General features: G+C 35.9%; 2 protein-coding genes across 2 annotated transcripts in view; one reads left to right on the forward strand and one right to left on the reverse strand.

Annotated features, from left to right (window-relative positions):
* The window catches only part of LOC108906541 (spondin-2), a 121,682-nt gene extending 110,194 nt beyond the window's left edge, over positions 1 to 11,488 (reverse strand). Inside the window, exon 1 of the mRNA XM_018709850.1 lies at positions 11,240 to 11,488. Coding sequence (XP_018565366.1) covers positions 11,240 to 11,456 — 217 coding nt within the window. The 5' untranslated portion in view covers positions 11,457 to 11,488. The remainder of the gene's footprint in view (positions 1 to 11,239) is intronic.
* Positions 11,489 to 14,098: 2,610 nt separating this feature from the next.
* LOC108906513 (protamine-like) lies at positions 14,099 to 14,714 on the forward strand. Its single transcript, XM_018709793.2, has one exon. It carries the CDS (start codon positions 14,115 to 14,117, stop codon positions 14,712 to 14,714), a length of 600 nt encoding a protein of 199 aa, XP_018565309.1. The 5' UTR covers positions 14,099 to 14,114.
* Positions 14,715 to 17,032: the final 2,318 nt, after the last annotated feature.

Below are 17,032 nucleotides of genomic sequence, written 5' to 3' on the forward strand. Positions count from 1 at the left end.
AAAAAAAAAACAAAATTTTGGGCGATTTTTAAAGAACTGTTACTTGGAGGGAAATGGTAGTAGAGAGAATAAAAAAATAAAGGAAATTGACACTTCAAGTGTCTAGTTTTCAGATCTGCGGCTTAAAATTTTTTAGCGTCAGCAGTTTTTGAGTAATCATAAGAAAATCACAAAAAAAAAATTGTAAATTTTTGCTTTTGGGAGAATTTGACGTATTTTTTTGAAACTGAAAAAATTATGAGGGGAAAAACTGTTAAATCTTTGTAAAAATAAACGGTACAACAAAGATAGTTCGATCTAATTAACAGGTACTTACAACACGGCGTTTAGTGCCTTAATTTCTTTACATCCAGTATACTGCAGTATACTAAGTTGTCAACGGTTATGTCTCTCAACATATTCTGCCTAAGCAGTTCAATTTTGATCCAAGATAAGGGTTAATGTAGGGATGAGTATCGCCATAAGACCATCAAGTAAAGCTTTTACCTTTCGGCGAAAGTAGACCTGTTTAAAATGGGTAATTCCGAGTTAGGCAAAACGGTAAACTGCCTTGGTAATACCGGCCACTTCTGCGAGAGGGTCAATTAGCGCCGAAAATATCGCTTGGGTTTTTTAATGGTAGGCGTAAAGAAAGTACGATGCTAAAAGTAAAAATGGAGGAAAATATGCGAATACTTATTTGAAAAATCATGACAACAATAGCTGGTAAGTTTGGATGTGTCAAACTTTTATAGAGGGTGTTTAAAAATGTTCAGTATAAAAAAAAAGAAAACAATTGTTTATTTTATTTTTATTATTTATATCCAATAACATGGACCGAGAAATCTATTACCGATTTTGAAGTTTCCGAGTTTGAATCGAAGGTCCGTTTATATGTATCAAGTTTTAGGGCAAGAGATCACTGATGTGAAACCCCTGCGAAATCCTACAACCTTTGTACAAGTCATTTTTGTGCCAAATAAGTAGTTTTCGAGATAAAAGATCTGCTCATTTGCTCCTTCAGATGAACTTGCCTAAATCTTACGTAGCTCTGTTTAAACTCGAATGATTTTAAAAAACTATTTTTAGTATCAACAATTTTAGCATCAGTCGAAAACAGAGGGGTCTCTCACTGACCCTGCCAGAAGTCTTTTTTCTCAAATCAACCTTGGATTAACCTTGAACCTTTATTAACACATATAAATGGACCTCGGATTAGGACTTATCGACTATAAGAACGGTAATTGATTCCAGGGTTTATTCCATAAATTAACTTTCAAGTGACCTTAAAATGACCTTCAAACGACCTGACACAGACAAACTGACCTCAGATTTGGACTCAGCAACTCCAAATACGTGTATAACAGGCCATTAGACTTAATTGCTTGGCTTTTCTCAACTTGACCTTGAGATAACCTTGAGACAACCTTCAAATAACCTGATACAGACAGGTTGACCTGGGATTCGAACTCAATGACCTCAAAATCCTGTTTAACATGTGGTTGGACTTGATTGCTCGTTTTTTCCTCAATTTGACCTTGAAATAACCTTGAAGCAATATTAAAATGACCTCATACAGACAAACTATGGTATTGGGAAAGTTACTATGTTTCTTTGGCTACTCTGATTTTTTTGCTCTATTTTAAAAGTAGGTATTAACCCTCAAAGGTCACACTTAGGATTGGCCACTTTCAAGGTCACACTAGCGCAAACTGGAATTTTGCCAACTTTGAACCTCTACATCTTTATTTGTTAACGAAAACTTAACGACTGTACATCAAAACTGAGGTAATGGAATGATGTAATTAGTTTCGAAAAAAAATTAATTTGTTAATAAAAAATGCGATCAGTCACCGGCATTTAAAAAACTTGGCAGCTTCGAGAACCCAACCGCGGTCACTTTTCCAAATTAATCCGATGAAAGACGCCATTTCGTGCCCCAGGCTGTTTAATGCGTATGACTTGGCGGAATATCTCGCGTTTTGGCTTAGTTCCCACCAACCACTTGTTCGTGAGCGAAGTTCAGTGGCTGTGCCCCGCGCCGACTTACGTAATCCGGCAGCCGAATAAGGCTCTCGCCTTGATTGGAGTAATTCCTTTAATGCTCGCGATTGTGTTCGAATTCTGATGGAAATGTAACAAGATGGAATTCCGCTGCTTCTGTAATGGAGAGTCGGGCGATATTCCAGTTTTGAGGAAGCGAACAGACAGGAATTGGTTGTGCGAGAACTATGCGCTGAACTTAAGTAATTGGCACGGGATGAGCGGGGTAAATAGTGGCCCGCGTGCAATGTAGAATCTACAGGGCGTTCTTGACGAATCGTATATCCCGGCTCGAAGAAATCTTGAGTCAAAATGGACGTGATAAATCAGACCACTTGGTACTTTAAGTCATAAGAATAAACGTACTGTTAAGCTGTAAATCTAACGAGGCACTAAGCTGTCCAGCATTACGCAATTCAGTTGGTATCTGGAATTGGACCGTGTCTGGGTGTTTTTTGCGTACCACTACTTCTTTTTCTTGAGAGTGCGCGAAAAAAATTATACAGGGTGTTACTGAAACAAGTGCGTTAAAGAACATAAAAATCACACTAGAATCAACCCGCACCACATAAGGAGCATCGGCTTCTTGCACCTGTTTGAATACGTAAACAAAGCGTGACAGAACATTTCATCATCAGCTCTCATATTTTTTTACTCTATTTTCGAAGGTATTGATTTTATTTTATTAATATTTGTTAATTCCACAGAAAAAGGGGCTACCTGGAAATAAAAAGATCTCTTGATTTAAATACTAATTAACAATTACTGATTACATTTAACAATTAGTAACAATAATAAAAAATTATAGAATTCGCTGAAACAAAATAATTGCGCTGGGTCGAGTGTTACAGTCAACCTAATTCCAGAGGCGTACAGAAAGTAATTTGCGGAGGGTCCTTTATTATTTATTTTTTACTTTACGGATGTTGTGTTGCACGAAACCATTTTACATCCCATAATTCTTTTTTATGAATCACCATTCTGGATTTTTAATGATATTTTTGTTGTTAATTTCGTTGACACCTAAAAAGTACACCAAATCATTCTTTTGGAGGAAAATGAGGGGCCGGCAGCTTACCCCGTAGCCGTAGACGGTATAGTACACGGTTCCATCCCCCCTACAGACGTTGCGTCGTAGTTTCCCTATTAGGCAGATACACAATTTCGATAACCCATCTAGCGCGGGCTTTGAGCGTGCACTTCCCCTCATTAGTGCATCGGAAATTGCGATCCGAATCAGGAACGGCGTGCCTCCCTTTGTGTCTGACGTCTTATTAAATTCCCGCTGGTAATTTATTCACGGGCACACGCGAGCGCGACACACTTTCTGCTGCCCCGTAATCGCCGAACAGGTTGAGGTCCGCCGGTGTTTACGATACACGGCGTTACGTTGGCGCGTTGATTCGGACCCCAGACGTATCGATCATCCGGTTTTGTGCAAGTCGAGCGGCGAAATTTGTATCAATTCCGGCGCAGACAGGTAGTTCGAGCGATATCCCCGATGCGGTGGTGTTTCATGCACGCCGACCGCCAGAACAATATATTTTTGCATGAAATATCTCAAATACTTAGATTATATGAAATATTATGACAGAACTGACTACAGATTCGAGTTGGGCGTACGCGAAAACCCCCAGTACCAAAATTTCAGCTTTTTACTACCAGAGACAAGGGAGATATCGACTACTATTTTCGTATTGGTCCCCCACTCCAAAATCGTAAAACTTGAATATCTCGCTTGTTTGTAGAGATAACCTATTCGAGTTTGAGCTCGTTTGAATGGTTGTAACGGCACTAGTAAGATACAAGTATCAAATGAAATTGAAATAGAGACGTTTCGTGAATAAATAATTTACTTTCGGGTTAGTACTACTCAGGCAACATAAATTAATTATTGATTTGTATAAATAAATTTCAGAAACAGTAGAATTAAAATATCAAATGGGCGGTTCGGTGCCTACTACCCTCCTATTGGTGCCCCGCCACAAAATAAAACATACCAAACATCTCAGTTGTTTTTAGAGATAATCTAGTCGAGTTTGGGCTCGTTTTAAAGGTTTCAACGAGATAAATTATATTTTTTATTTTTGTTTTACTTAACACTTTTTGTTACTGTTTTATTAGAAATTGTGAATGACGGGTTAAACGTGTAGTGAATACAGAAATCTTGTTACAGTGTTCTGCGTCTTGTAAATTTGTCTCAGTCGTTTTTAGAACTGTTATTAATAGATAAAGGTGACAAACTATTCTTAGTTTTTAAGGCTAACGGACTAGACTTCTAATATATATACCTATTTATACCACTTGGAAGTTTTTTACTCACAAAATATTTATCATAAAGAGTATTATCTCCATGATAGTGGATTTAGACGACCATTGTTATAAAATGCCGCTAAAAATGACCCGCTTTCCGACCAAAAAATTATCCGCTTCTTTTACGAAGTTAAAGAAACCCGTCAAGACTTATTTAAACCAAAATGGCGGTATTACGCCACTGTTTATCTTTATCAAAGAGTTTTTTTTCCACTGTCGACGTCGCCTCAATGGCGAGTCTCCGTATTTTTTCAATTCTTTTCCCCCTAGGGCGTATTTTCGTTGGGATGAGACCCTTTATCGTTGCGAATTAATAGCGAAGTTTTTCATTTTCATCTTTATGAATTAGAATTTTAATAACGGCATCGAGACGACAGAAAGGGATGATTAAATTTAAAAGAACATTTTATGAATACCAAAACAAAGGACCTTTGTTCTTTCGGTTCCCCGTATTAGGTTGGGAATTACATGTAAATAGGTATTATAATTACGAGAATTCTGCTTTTGCCGCACCGCCCGTTCGATTTTCATTAATTCCGGCAACGTTTCGAGCCGTAAAAGCGATGTCCAGGTGTACACGACAAAAATGTATGCATTAGTTTACTTCAGAGCTTCATATTCAATGATAAAACAGTTCCAAGAGTCCAAAATCATTGTTTTCAAGATGCAAAGTGTTAGAGACTGACGTAAGTTGATGATAAACTGTGCTTGAGTGTTATCTAAGTAAAGGAACTGAATTTATATACAATTACGTCAATCAGCGACGGAAATGCTGCGAAATATTGCCGCTAAGTTTCCCAGGATTTCGATGACACTGAAAATCCGATGGATCTCTTCCATTTAACATGAAAAAAAAAACAAATAGGTAGTTTCCAAGTTGAATAAAAGAATAACTGAATTCACACAAAGAACAGGAATCTTTTGTTACAAATAACTATCTGCCTCATTGTATAATAACATGTATATGTCTGCCCTCTGCTCTGAAGCTTCGCATCGATCAATTTATTCGATACGTATCTATAGCGACACCCTAATGCTTGCCCTGTCGGCTTGGCGTACTGTTGAACAACCCAGTTTTTTTGCTGAGAGACGTTGACCGTGTATTTCATTGCCGTTTACGCGTGTGTGAGTAAGTTTGTCGCTTTGCTTGATCGAATGTATGGCTCGTGTTTTTATGGCAGTCAGTAGAATTGTGTATCGTGAACATTGAGTGGCTTGACTACAGATTTAACCTATTTTCGCTACTACAACGCGTATATACGACGTTAGTGACATTAAAAAGAGTTTTTTAGAAATGTATCACCTTGTCAATAACGGGTTTACATCATTTCGTGAGACCGTGTCATAATAACATTATGCCAACAGCTCTCCCGCCTGTAATTTTATGTATAAATATACCCTCGCGCTACTCGAAGTCTCCCTACTCTACCGCAACTATAAATAGTGTTCCGAATTAGAACAACGGCCTTCCCCACTTTCCCTGAAAGCCACTTTCCACGAGCAACCTCCAAAAATAAATCAAAAATAATCCAAAGCGGGCCCCGCCAACTACACAACGAATCTGAATAAAACATCATCCACTAAGCTCCGAATCCGTTCCGTTTTAATTATGAAATCCTACGCGGGCACTAACAATTAACACGGCTCACTGGATGTACGTTTCACCGGACGGTCTAATTTATCAGGTTTACAACTGCTACAATATATGGTAATAATGATAATAATAAAAGGAGCAGAGCCCCGGGTCCGGTTGCCACTGAGGGTAACGTACGATTACGACCGAGATCGTCGTGTGACACTATTGTTGCGAGAGATAATAATCTGATTAAGTGTTCGGGGGATGTTCTGCGTGTCCGTAATTGTAGGAAAGTTTCCCCTGTCAGTCCCACGCAGCTTCGTCCCGTACGGGCGATTTATTGCCATTAGCAGCCACCGCCGCTGCTCACGAACATTCCACCAGGATCGTTATTTCGCCCGAAAATTAAAAAGTGTTCCGATTTTTCACACGCGGTCGGAGGAAGTTAAGCCGGTTTCACACGGAACGACAATTTGTCGCGCGACAGTTGTCTGTCAATGTTTAAAGCCGTCTTTACGTGGTGACAGTCGAAATAAGAAAAAAGTTTCTATAAATGAGTCGGAAAATAATTAGTTTTCGAGGTACAGGTTGAAAATCTGCAATAATAAAGATGTAAGTGATTTCGATGTATTCGATATACGATTTGCGAAAACTATACTGCCTACAATATAGTGTTAAAAATATCTTATTTGTTGGTACTTTTTAGCTGCCCTGGTCAAACGATTTTAGTCCGCTCTCACACGATACGACAATTTGTCGCGCGACATATCGATCGCGCCGTCGTGATTAGAAATAGTTTGTTTTTATAATTTAAAACATCTCAGTTAACAAATTCAAAGTTCGAAATAGCTATGCTGTAACCTAAACCATTGTCAGTGGCAGTCAGGCCTCGATAACGATCCGGCCCGAGGGGCGCAATGAAGAGGTTACCCAAAAACTTCCCCCCCCCTGTCCCGAACAAGCCCTCGCGGCGTACGGCAGCGTGTTGTGCCATTACCGCTGATATTATTATCAGTTCGCCAGTTATTTGTGTTTGAGTTTGCCGAGTTATTATAGAGGGGGATCAGGTACTGGGGGGCGGGGGGTCGGACGGGATTTTGAGTCAATATTAGCGTTCTATTCCACCTTAAATATTTGATATAAAATTCGTACAGGTCTCGGCGGTGTTTACCAGCGCGGCTGTTTGTCTAGGACGACGCTATTTCTAGCACAGAGAGGTCTAGTCGTCGGTAAAAGGGGCTTTAGGTTTATTTAGGGATAGGCGGCGGTGGCGAAAATGTTCTTCGAAGCCTGCTTGGATCGACTCCGAGTTAGATCGGTGGATATTAAGCAGTGACGGGTCTTGACTTGACCGTACCAGGGAGGGGGAAAAGTTTAGGTACAAAGTGTTGAAAAAAAATCAAATTGGTTAGTTTTATTTGAAGTATTATTATTGAAATATAGGGAAAATGTGCTCAACATAATTTTTTATAGTGATCTTTAAAAACACACAAGAAACAATGCGTAGGTAACAAAATTTTATACCACACGTAAACAAATTACGTTTAATAAGAAAAAAAGAAGTGAATAGCTATGAACGGATTAAACAGAGCCCAAAGCGTTTATTAATTATGCGCTACTCCCACTCTGTCCTTCACTGCTGCGCCATTGTAACCATGACCACCGCTGTAAACACTTTACAGATTTAGGGGCGATTTGCGAGGGGCCCACATATTCAGTGTTTTCAAACGAATTTTGTAAACTAAATATTAAAATTTGTTTTACTGTGAAAATTTCTTGGGGGGGGGGAGTACCATCGAGCTCTCCCGCACCAGCCGCCACTGATATTAAGCAAATAGATAATATACAACCATACATTTTATTATCATAACACTTATCGTGTTACTGTTACTGCTTGTGTATATTTGAGTTAATAAATGTTAACAAAGTACGAAGTAAATCCATATTCTGCAGGCCCAGATTTCAGCAGACTGCAGTTGAAACAAGTGCAGCAACCTAATTATGAAACTATCTTATAATCCTTCAGATAGTACGAATTCAATTTAGTTGATTCCCTGAACAAAGCAAGCAAGGAATTGTCTGAAGAAGCTGGCTGTTCAAAAGGAAATAATTCATCACTGAAATTAACAACAAAAACCCGCGATAACAAAGAAGTGACAACGTACCTTTCAATTTGCCTTAATGGATGTTTTAATAATTTTTTTTTATGTCTAATTGGATAAGAACCGCCCAAACGGAAAGCGCTAGTTATTGTCGCTATTTTTAGTCGCTGTTCGTGGTAAAATACGTGGGTTAGGAAAAGTTAATGATCCTTAGAACGTAGTAAATTATGTGTGAGCTAACATTTTTCGAATGCTTGGAGCGAGATGCCCGTGTGTCACTCAAAATCCTCAACGCCAAGTAATTTTTTTAAATAGACACAAGTCTAAATAATGTTTTAAGTGAATTGTGTTGTAATATTTTTCTTTATAATTAGGTACGTGCTGAAATAACTCCTTTAAGATGTCAAAATTAAGAGGTTGTTTTTGAAAGCAACTTGTTGCCATGGAAAAAATTCTCGAGCGCTGACAGAAGCCTTTTTTTCGTTTTGGATTTGCTCATTAGGCGAAATAATTCGGTATTTCAGTGTTATTTTCGTCAATTTATTGGTCAAATTTAAGACTACCATTCTTTAAAATAAAAGTTAATCACAATAGCAACAAACTACAAACTATTTATATCTTGTGTCATACAAATGCGATAATCCTGGAAATTTTCATGTAAAAAAATTTAATTTAAAATTTAGTTTACAATGTTTCTTGGGTGTTTTTTAAAATATTGTAAGGGTTAAATCAGATTGTAAAGACAGCCTTACAATAGTTGCAATGAAAAATAAATGTTGCAAGAAATACCAAACTTTAATAAAAAAGTTTATTTCGGACAAAAGCAGAACAATTGACTTTTAACTATAAAAAATAATGTTGGGCATATTTTCTCTATATTTCAATAGTACTTAAAATAAAACTGCCCAATTATATTTTTTTTTTTCAATACTTTGTACTCAAAAAATACCCCCCTCCCTGGTATGGAAGAGATGTAAACTGTCTATGTAACATTGTTTAAATAGGTAGTATCGATCAAAAAAACAGTAAGCATCTCCAAAATTGGTTAATAAATTGGGATTATTTCTATTTCCTCGAATTTTAACCAATTAATTTCATTGAAGCTGGAAAATTTACTTCAATTTGGGTCCAATTTAAAAGGTACAGATAAAAAATGGTAAATCTAAAACGGGATTTACGATTTATTCAGCTAGTTCTAGTCTTGTTTTTGTTTCCAATTTCATTCTATTTCTGTTGCCGATTCTTAACGTTTTTGTTTCTTTTCCGAGTATTTTTTATTATACTTTAGACAGATGGTAGTGCTTAGGGTTTTTGATTTCTCGGCCTATTTTTTGTTCTCGGGTCTCGAGAATTCTCGACTAGAAATTCCCGGGAATTTCTAAAACTTAAAAAAGTCATAGTTTTGGTATTGCAATGCGAAATATAAACATGCTATTATACTTAACAATCATCATTAACATTTATTATTTATTCAGTATTTTTATTAATTACTTATGTTTCTAACTTCTACTAACAAAACTAAATTGAACTTTGAGTTTCCTCTTAAAAACCTTTAACGTGTTTTTTTTATTAAACACTTTAAATATACTTATGTTTATTTCAATGTTTTTGTATCGTAGTTTTCTTCCAATAATAATTATTAATAATCATTAATCATGCAGTCTTTTAATTAAATAAATAGTAAATAAGGAATTTAATCGAAGAAATCTTAAAAAAAACAAGCTTTAATTTAAAGATACAGAACCGTTCTTCCTATTAATTTATCACTTCAACATTAGGTATCTGCTTATAATAAAATTTCTACACAGACTTATAACTAGGTACAGGGTGATTCACTATATTTTGACCCCCCCCTTTAACTTTTTCGTTTTAAGAGTTATAAAAAAATGTGAAATACAAAAGTTGCACGATTTTTTATGAAATCTTCGAATATGATAGTAGAAAAATTAATGAAGTTCAAACAAAATGGCCGCGGATGTTAACTTTGTTAATTTAAATGGAATTTAATTGTTGGGTCCATCTCTAACAATAAGCGAGACAATATTAAAAAACGAAAAGAACGTTTTTTATTAAGAAAATAAAATATTTTTTAATTGTTGGATCCGCGGCCATTTTGTTTGAACTTCATTTGTTTTTCTACTATCATTTTCGAAAACTTCATAAAAAATCGTACAACTCTTGTATTTCACATTTTTTATAACTGTTAAAACAAAAAAGTTAAAGGGGGGTCAAAATATAGTGAATCACCCTATACATTAAAAAAAAGAATCATCAAAGTAAACTAAAGCCTTAAAAACTTAAAATAAATAAATCATGAGCTGGTAGAGAAACCACTTTAACCGCTCAGTTATTTGTCGAGAAACGAATTGAACGCATGAACGAAACGAACTCCAGTCAAGAACTTAAGACGCGCGTGATTTTTAAATTTCTCGATTTCTCGACACTTTTTTCTCGTCTCGAGTAAGGCCAGATTTCCCGGGAATTCTCGCTTCGAGAAGTTTCGACCAGAAACCCCAGTAGTGCTATATTATGTACGATTGTTTTGTCAGGGCGTATAGATAGGTTTTAATATAATTTATAATATTTATTCTCTAATATTGTTTGTGGTGTGAATGCATGATAGTCCGGGAAAATAATGAAAAAATGAGCGAACTTTTTTAATATGCACTTTTTTTATAGAAAAGTGTAGGTTTTGAGGTCAGAAAACATGTGCAACATATGTATACAACTACTAGGAACATACAGCGTTTTGAGATATAGATATGTATGTATGATTTTTCGCGCTTTTTCGCCAAAAACTGCCAATATCTCAATAAAGATGCATTTTTTCGGAAAAAACTTAATATAAAAGTTGTTCAGAATTAAATTTTCTACAAAATTGCCCCTATGAAAAATTTCGATTTTCCCAATAGTTTTCGCGTATATTTTTTAAATGAAGTACAGATTATGTGAAAATTAATGATTTGGAGAAAATATTGGTCAATCTATTGTTAAATTATTATTATTATTATTATTATTATTATTATTTGTGTTTATTTATTTAAAATTTGTTTAGATTTCTACAGAACAATGAAAATTTTTTAGAAAATAAGCTAAAATTGCGTGCAAAATAAAAATTTCAACCAAAAATTGCAGTGCTTCAAAGGTTATTATTCCAAAACCGCAATTAACTACAGAAATCCGCCCCCCGCCGCCAAAACTGGGCGCCCCCCGCATCAAAACTCACCGAAAACTTTCGACCACTGTGCCGGAGGCCTCCAGTCCGGGTAGTGCTTGGGGAAGGCGTCCCTGGACCAGAAGGTGTGCAACACCACCTTGTAGACGGTGAGCTTATCGGGCTGGCAGGGCTCCCCCGAGGCCGCCTCCCTCGAGCCGGGGGGCTGGCCGGCAACCAGGGCGATCACACATAACGCAAAACACACTGAACACGTCGCGAGGGCCATCGCACTGCACCAGGTCCACGGCAGTCCGCTCTGAGTCGCGCTCCGGAGACGATTGCGGGCCGCAGCAGCGAGACCCAGAGTCTGCGAGGCTCGGCGGTGGGCGCAGGAGTCGCGGCGCCGGCCAATTCGACTGGCGCTCAGCCGGGCGGGTCCACGCTGATTCTCCCCAGTGAAAAATTAAAAATATGCGATTTGTCAGAGACGGAAAATGATATCTGGATAAATCTAAGTGCGTTTTAAAGAGTATGTATAGTATTTTAAGACCCCTTTAATGGTTTCAACAAAAAAAATTACCTTTCCAAGTAACATAACCTCAAAAATGTGGAAAAATCGCGATTTTGGCACTTTTAAGTTAGGATATCTCGAAAACAAGAGCGAATTGAGAAATTTGGACCTCGAATTCGAATTCAGCCCATCAAAATCGGAAAGTATATTCGTGTTGTAGGGTTAAAATCTTGTCGACTTGTTAGGCCAGGAAAATAAGCTGAGAAATGACCATTTCGCGACTTTTTGTTTCGGCAAGCTGAATTTATCACTATAGATGCTAAATATTATGTACAATAACGTATTAGTTTCCACAGTCATAAAATTGGGGGAAGATTGTTTACAGGCTGGTTAATTGTATAATTTTTACGTAAATTCACGTTTTTCCGTTTATTTCCACGAGAAAACAGTAAAGTACTTTTTTTTCGTCTTCAAAAGACCTACAAAACTAGCCCTCGAGCGTCCAAAAATACTGATTAGATCAAAAGTTATCAACAGAAGAAGTTTATTTATGACTTTTAAACTAAACATTTATAAACTGCGTTATTATTACTAGAACGTTTTGGCATCGCATCCTCTCATTCCTTATCGCTGTCTAATAACTCACACGAAATCTGGAATCGGTAAGTTGAATAGTTTACAAGTTATGGCCTTATAAACAAATGAACTAATTATTAGTCTGGACGATCCCCAGGATATTCGACAATCGCACTGATTTTTTTCATTGTAGATTTCATAATAATACATTGAAATCTATTATTATTTTTTAAATTTCGAATTTGCAACCTGGATTTTTTTTTATTTTTTAGCCTTAGTTGCAAAATTAAATATACGACGCATGATAAAGTTATATGTATATTATTACATATTCGGAAAGCTCATGAAAAGAGCTTTAAGTTAAAAAAAAATCGTCAAGATTCGTTGAAAAACAATGAAGTTACAGACTGTCAAAGTCTATAATTCCTGGCCTAAATAATTTAATAGGTCTATACGTTTTTAAGAAACGTCTGAATGTACATCGATATTTGGAATTGAATACTTACTTTAACTTATTCTTGGTTTGTTTTTCTATTTTGTGTCATGAGTAAAGTGTGTTTGTCAAATTTTGTTAGTGAAAATTACATGAGCGGACAGTAAGATTTTCTGGGCTCTTATTTTGAAAATATGTACGGTTCTAACATAGTGAACATGGTACAACATCAAAAACAAGCTGTACGCATGTGTATCGATCACCAAATTTGCATCATGCTGAAGTTAACAGTTTAGAGACTATAAATAAAAATAACTGTTTAATTTTGCCATTTGAAGGCCCGTAATTTGTTAACAAATGAAAAAAAATATATATATGAAGAACTGATATTATTTTGACCTCATCTATTTGTCCTCGACTTTTTTGTATCAAATGCCAGGGCACCCTGCAAAAATAAGTAAACAATCTGTTTACTCGCCTGATTTATACAGCATATGACATACTTGAAACTTCTCCACGACGTTTAAAATTTGTAGTTTTAAGTTCTTAAGTATTAAATATTGTGGTGGTGTAAAGTTGATTAAAATGTGTATAAAAACAAGTTGGTAAAGATAATCGACGCATTTGCTAAAAATACTATTGAGTATTATAATTTAATTACTTTCCTTCATATACCACCATTACTTGTAGTGTTCCAAGAAGTAGTACAGCCATAATATGTATATTATTCTTACTTGAACGTTTCAAAACTACTATCAGTGTTTTATTTATTTATTTTTATTTAAAAAGTTGACTAATGTGGAGTCCGGTCCTGGTTAGAGTTCAAAAAATTCCCTGCCGCGCTCCACAACAGCAGATGCCATAAATCAAGATATAATAATAAAAAGAAGAGTAATGTGAAGAACGCATTACACGACGAGGAGATAATGGTGTGTAAAAATAAATTTGTCCTACAGGAAATGGCCTATAGCCAGCCGAAATCTCGAAAGTGAACACATAAAAACTTTTCATTTTCCGTTTTAAAATTACGCCGCCAAGGCACTTTTTACTTTACCGGGAGGGAAAGAGCAAGTCTCTCGCTTACATCACGCGTATATCCTTGTCGCATAGTTTTTAAAGAGCTTATAAAAATGATAAATAAACATCACTTACATCCACGTAAGTAATCACTTATAATCTCTCAAAACAGTTATTCTCCAACCACCTACGCTTTGATCTTTCAGAAGGCAACGCTGGGTTCTAGTATCAATTTCGTTGAGTTTATAATTTTTTTTACACTTCCGTGAGTCTTCCACGCGCCGATCCCAGTTGCCCATTGTTTGACATTTATTCCGCGAAAAAATGCATAAACGTCAGACCGGCAAACATGCGCGCTAAATTCTCATCAAAATCCTTATAGAACCCAAAATTTCAAGCGAGCGGCCATGGAGAAGCGTTCCAGGAGCCGAACGAGAACTTCCCAGAGCAAGGTCAGCCCCAAGAAGGTATCTTCCGGCAAGGTAACCCGCAACCCTTTCCTAAACTTCCTGCGCGACTTCCGGAAGTCCAACAAGCACAAGTACGACGTATGCGAGTTGACTAAAAAGGGTGCTCAGCTATGGAGGGGGATGACGGAGAGGGAAAAATCGCCGTACGTCAACCTCTCGAAGCAGGCGCCCAGGTACAAGAAGACTAGGAAGAGGGGCAAGCGTAGGAGGAAGAAGAGGAGGAGGAGGAGGAGACGTACCAGATCGCGTTCGTCGTCGGTCGCGACGGGTGAGAGCACCGACAGATATTCTTCTGAAAGACACAGGAGGAGGAAGAGGGAGGAAAGAAGGGAAGAAAGAAGGGAAGAAAGAAAGGAAGATAAACGGAGGGAGGACAGGCACAGCCACAGCCGTGAAGGTGGTGGTGGTGGTGGTGGTGGGAAGGAGCAGAACAACAAGGGCCACGGGTATAACCATTCCAATTCGAGAGAGAAGAGGAACGAAGAATGTGAATTGTACAAGAATTCAAATTACGAGGACACAAAGGACTTTATTTAATATGGAGTTGTTTCTCGTCTAAATTTAATGTGTATGGGATGACGTTTTGTTGTGAAATTTGACAAAGAGCTTTTATTATTGTGTATAAGAAATAAATGTTTTGGATCACCATTGAATTATTTTACTTTCTGTAGTTATAATGACAAAATATTCATGAATAAAATCAATTTTGATAATTTATTTGATATATGTAGTTACATTTTTGGACACTTTTTACATTAGAAAATGTCATCAACTATTATTTGAATGAATTGAATGACAAGATAGTTTTCATGCTTGAAATTCTACTACCAAAAAATTTGTCTTAAAAATAATGCATACGAAACGTCACATCCTTCAAAGTGACATGTATTATACTAATGCAAAAAATTAAAGGGTCAAAAGAATTTCCGAAATTTTTCCGTGATTTTTGACACTGTATTTAGGTGAAAAATAGTCGTATCTGGAATTAAAAAAAAAACATTTTGAAGCTCTAAGATTCTAGTTTTTAGATCTTTCGGTCGAAATTTTTTAGGAGCTACGCTTATTATACACGGACGGAGTCCACGGACTTGGATTTTTTTTTTTCATCTAAGCCATTGGATAGTTTGTTTATTAAGCTTCAATTTCCTTTTTTTTAAATTTCGATACGACCATTTTTCATCGAAATATCAGACTTTTAAGGGAAAATGATCCTTTTGCCTTCAATCATCGATATCGACAAATGGTCGTACAGAGAATTGAAGGACAGTTTCCAAAGCTGTAATAAATTTCCTATAACAGGCTGCCGCAACTTTTCGGAAATTTTTTTTCTTTCATCTTTAACACGAATTTAAAAAAACAGGAAAAAAAGGTGAATTAAAATGGAAACAATTTTTTTTGAGGTTTTCTCACATTTTTACGGCAAATAACTTTTAAATTGATGAAAACAAAACTTTTTGAAATTTTTTTTCAGAGAAGAAAAAGGGTAGTTTTGAAAATAAAAACTGTTTTTTAAGTGATTACAGATTGCACAAAAATTAATTAGAAATTTGTCTCAAAAAAACGGTATGATCTGGGTCGAAATCTGAATTGGGCCATCAACTTTAATTTTAATTTAATTAAAAATTGATGAACAGAAGTATAGGACGGAAAAGCCGAATCAGGCCCGAAACAATTGGATTTTGTTTTCTTCAGTGTCCGGAAGATTTTCCAAAAAAGCAAAAAAAATCCAATATTTCGAAAATTTTTTAGAAAATTTTTCGAATTTTCTGTTTTTGATCAATTTAAACGTTATTTGCGGTAAAAAAAAATGTGAGAAAACCTCAACTTTTTTTTCCATTTTAATCATGATTATGAAGCGTTTAAGCTCAAAAAACGTGACCCTTTAATTTTTTCAAAAGTTTGACTGTTTGAAACAGAAACGGTTCACTAGATCGAGATGAAACTTCACAGGATTCTTCTGGGTATATCGAACTGTAAAAGTCATCCTTAACATTAGTCATTTCGTGAATATTTCTAATTTAGCTGTCAATTTTCTAAAAAACCATAAATTACACTTTCTTCCTGTTTTTTAAAATTCGTGTAAAAGTTGAAAAAATTTTTTTTCCAAAAAGTTGCGGTAGCTTGTTATAGGAAATTTATTCCAGATTTCGAAACTGCCCTTCAATTCTCTATACGACCATTTGTCGCCGAGATATCGATAATTGAAGACAAAAGGATCTTTTTCCATTAAAAGTCCGATATTTCCATGAAAATGGTCGTATCGAAATTTAAAAAAAAAAGGAAATTGAAGCTGAATAAACATGTCATCTGCTCCATGTAATGGCTTAGCTGAAAAAAAATTTTCAAATTCGTGGACCTGAAAAAAAAAATGCAAAATTTTCTTGTTACGCTATTTCTTAGAATTGCGTGATAACCATAGCTCTTAAAAAATTTCGACCGAAAGATCTAGAAACTAGAATCTTAGAGCTTCAAAATGCTTTTTTTTAATTCCCGATACGACCATTTTTCACCTAAATACAGTCTGTCAAAAATCACGGAAAATTTTCGGAAATTCTTTTGACCCTTTAATTCTATGCATTAGTTTAGTAGCAGTCACTTTGTGTAGCATTTCACAACAGTAAAATTACGAAGCATTAGCAATTTTTGATCCAATAAACTGATCAAGAAATTGGACAAGTTATATTGGTACAAATAATACATAAATAGCAGCAAGCTTTCTATCGATGAACCTTAAATTATAAGTGAATCATGGTTTGTGTAATTTGGTGTTAACTAGTTCTCAGTATAAAAGTTGATAGTCCTAAATCTGACATAAACTGAAATAAATTTACCAATTTATTGCATTATATATATAT

The sequence above is a fragment of the Anoplophora glabripennis genome, unplaced genomic scaffold, assembly GCF_000390285.2.
Source record: "Anoplophora glabripennis isolate ALB-LARVAE unplaced genomic scaffold, Agla_2.0 scaffold116, whole genome shotgun sequence".
Taxonomy (NCBI): domain Eukaryota; kingdom Metazoa; phylum Arthropoda; class Insecta; order Coleoptera; family Cerambycidae; genus Anoplophora; species Anoplophora glabripennis.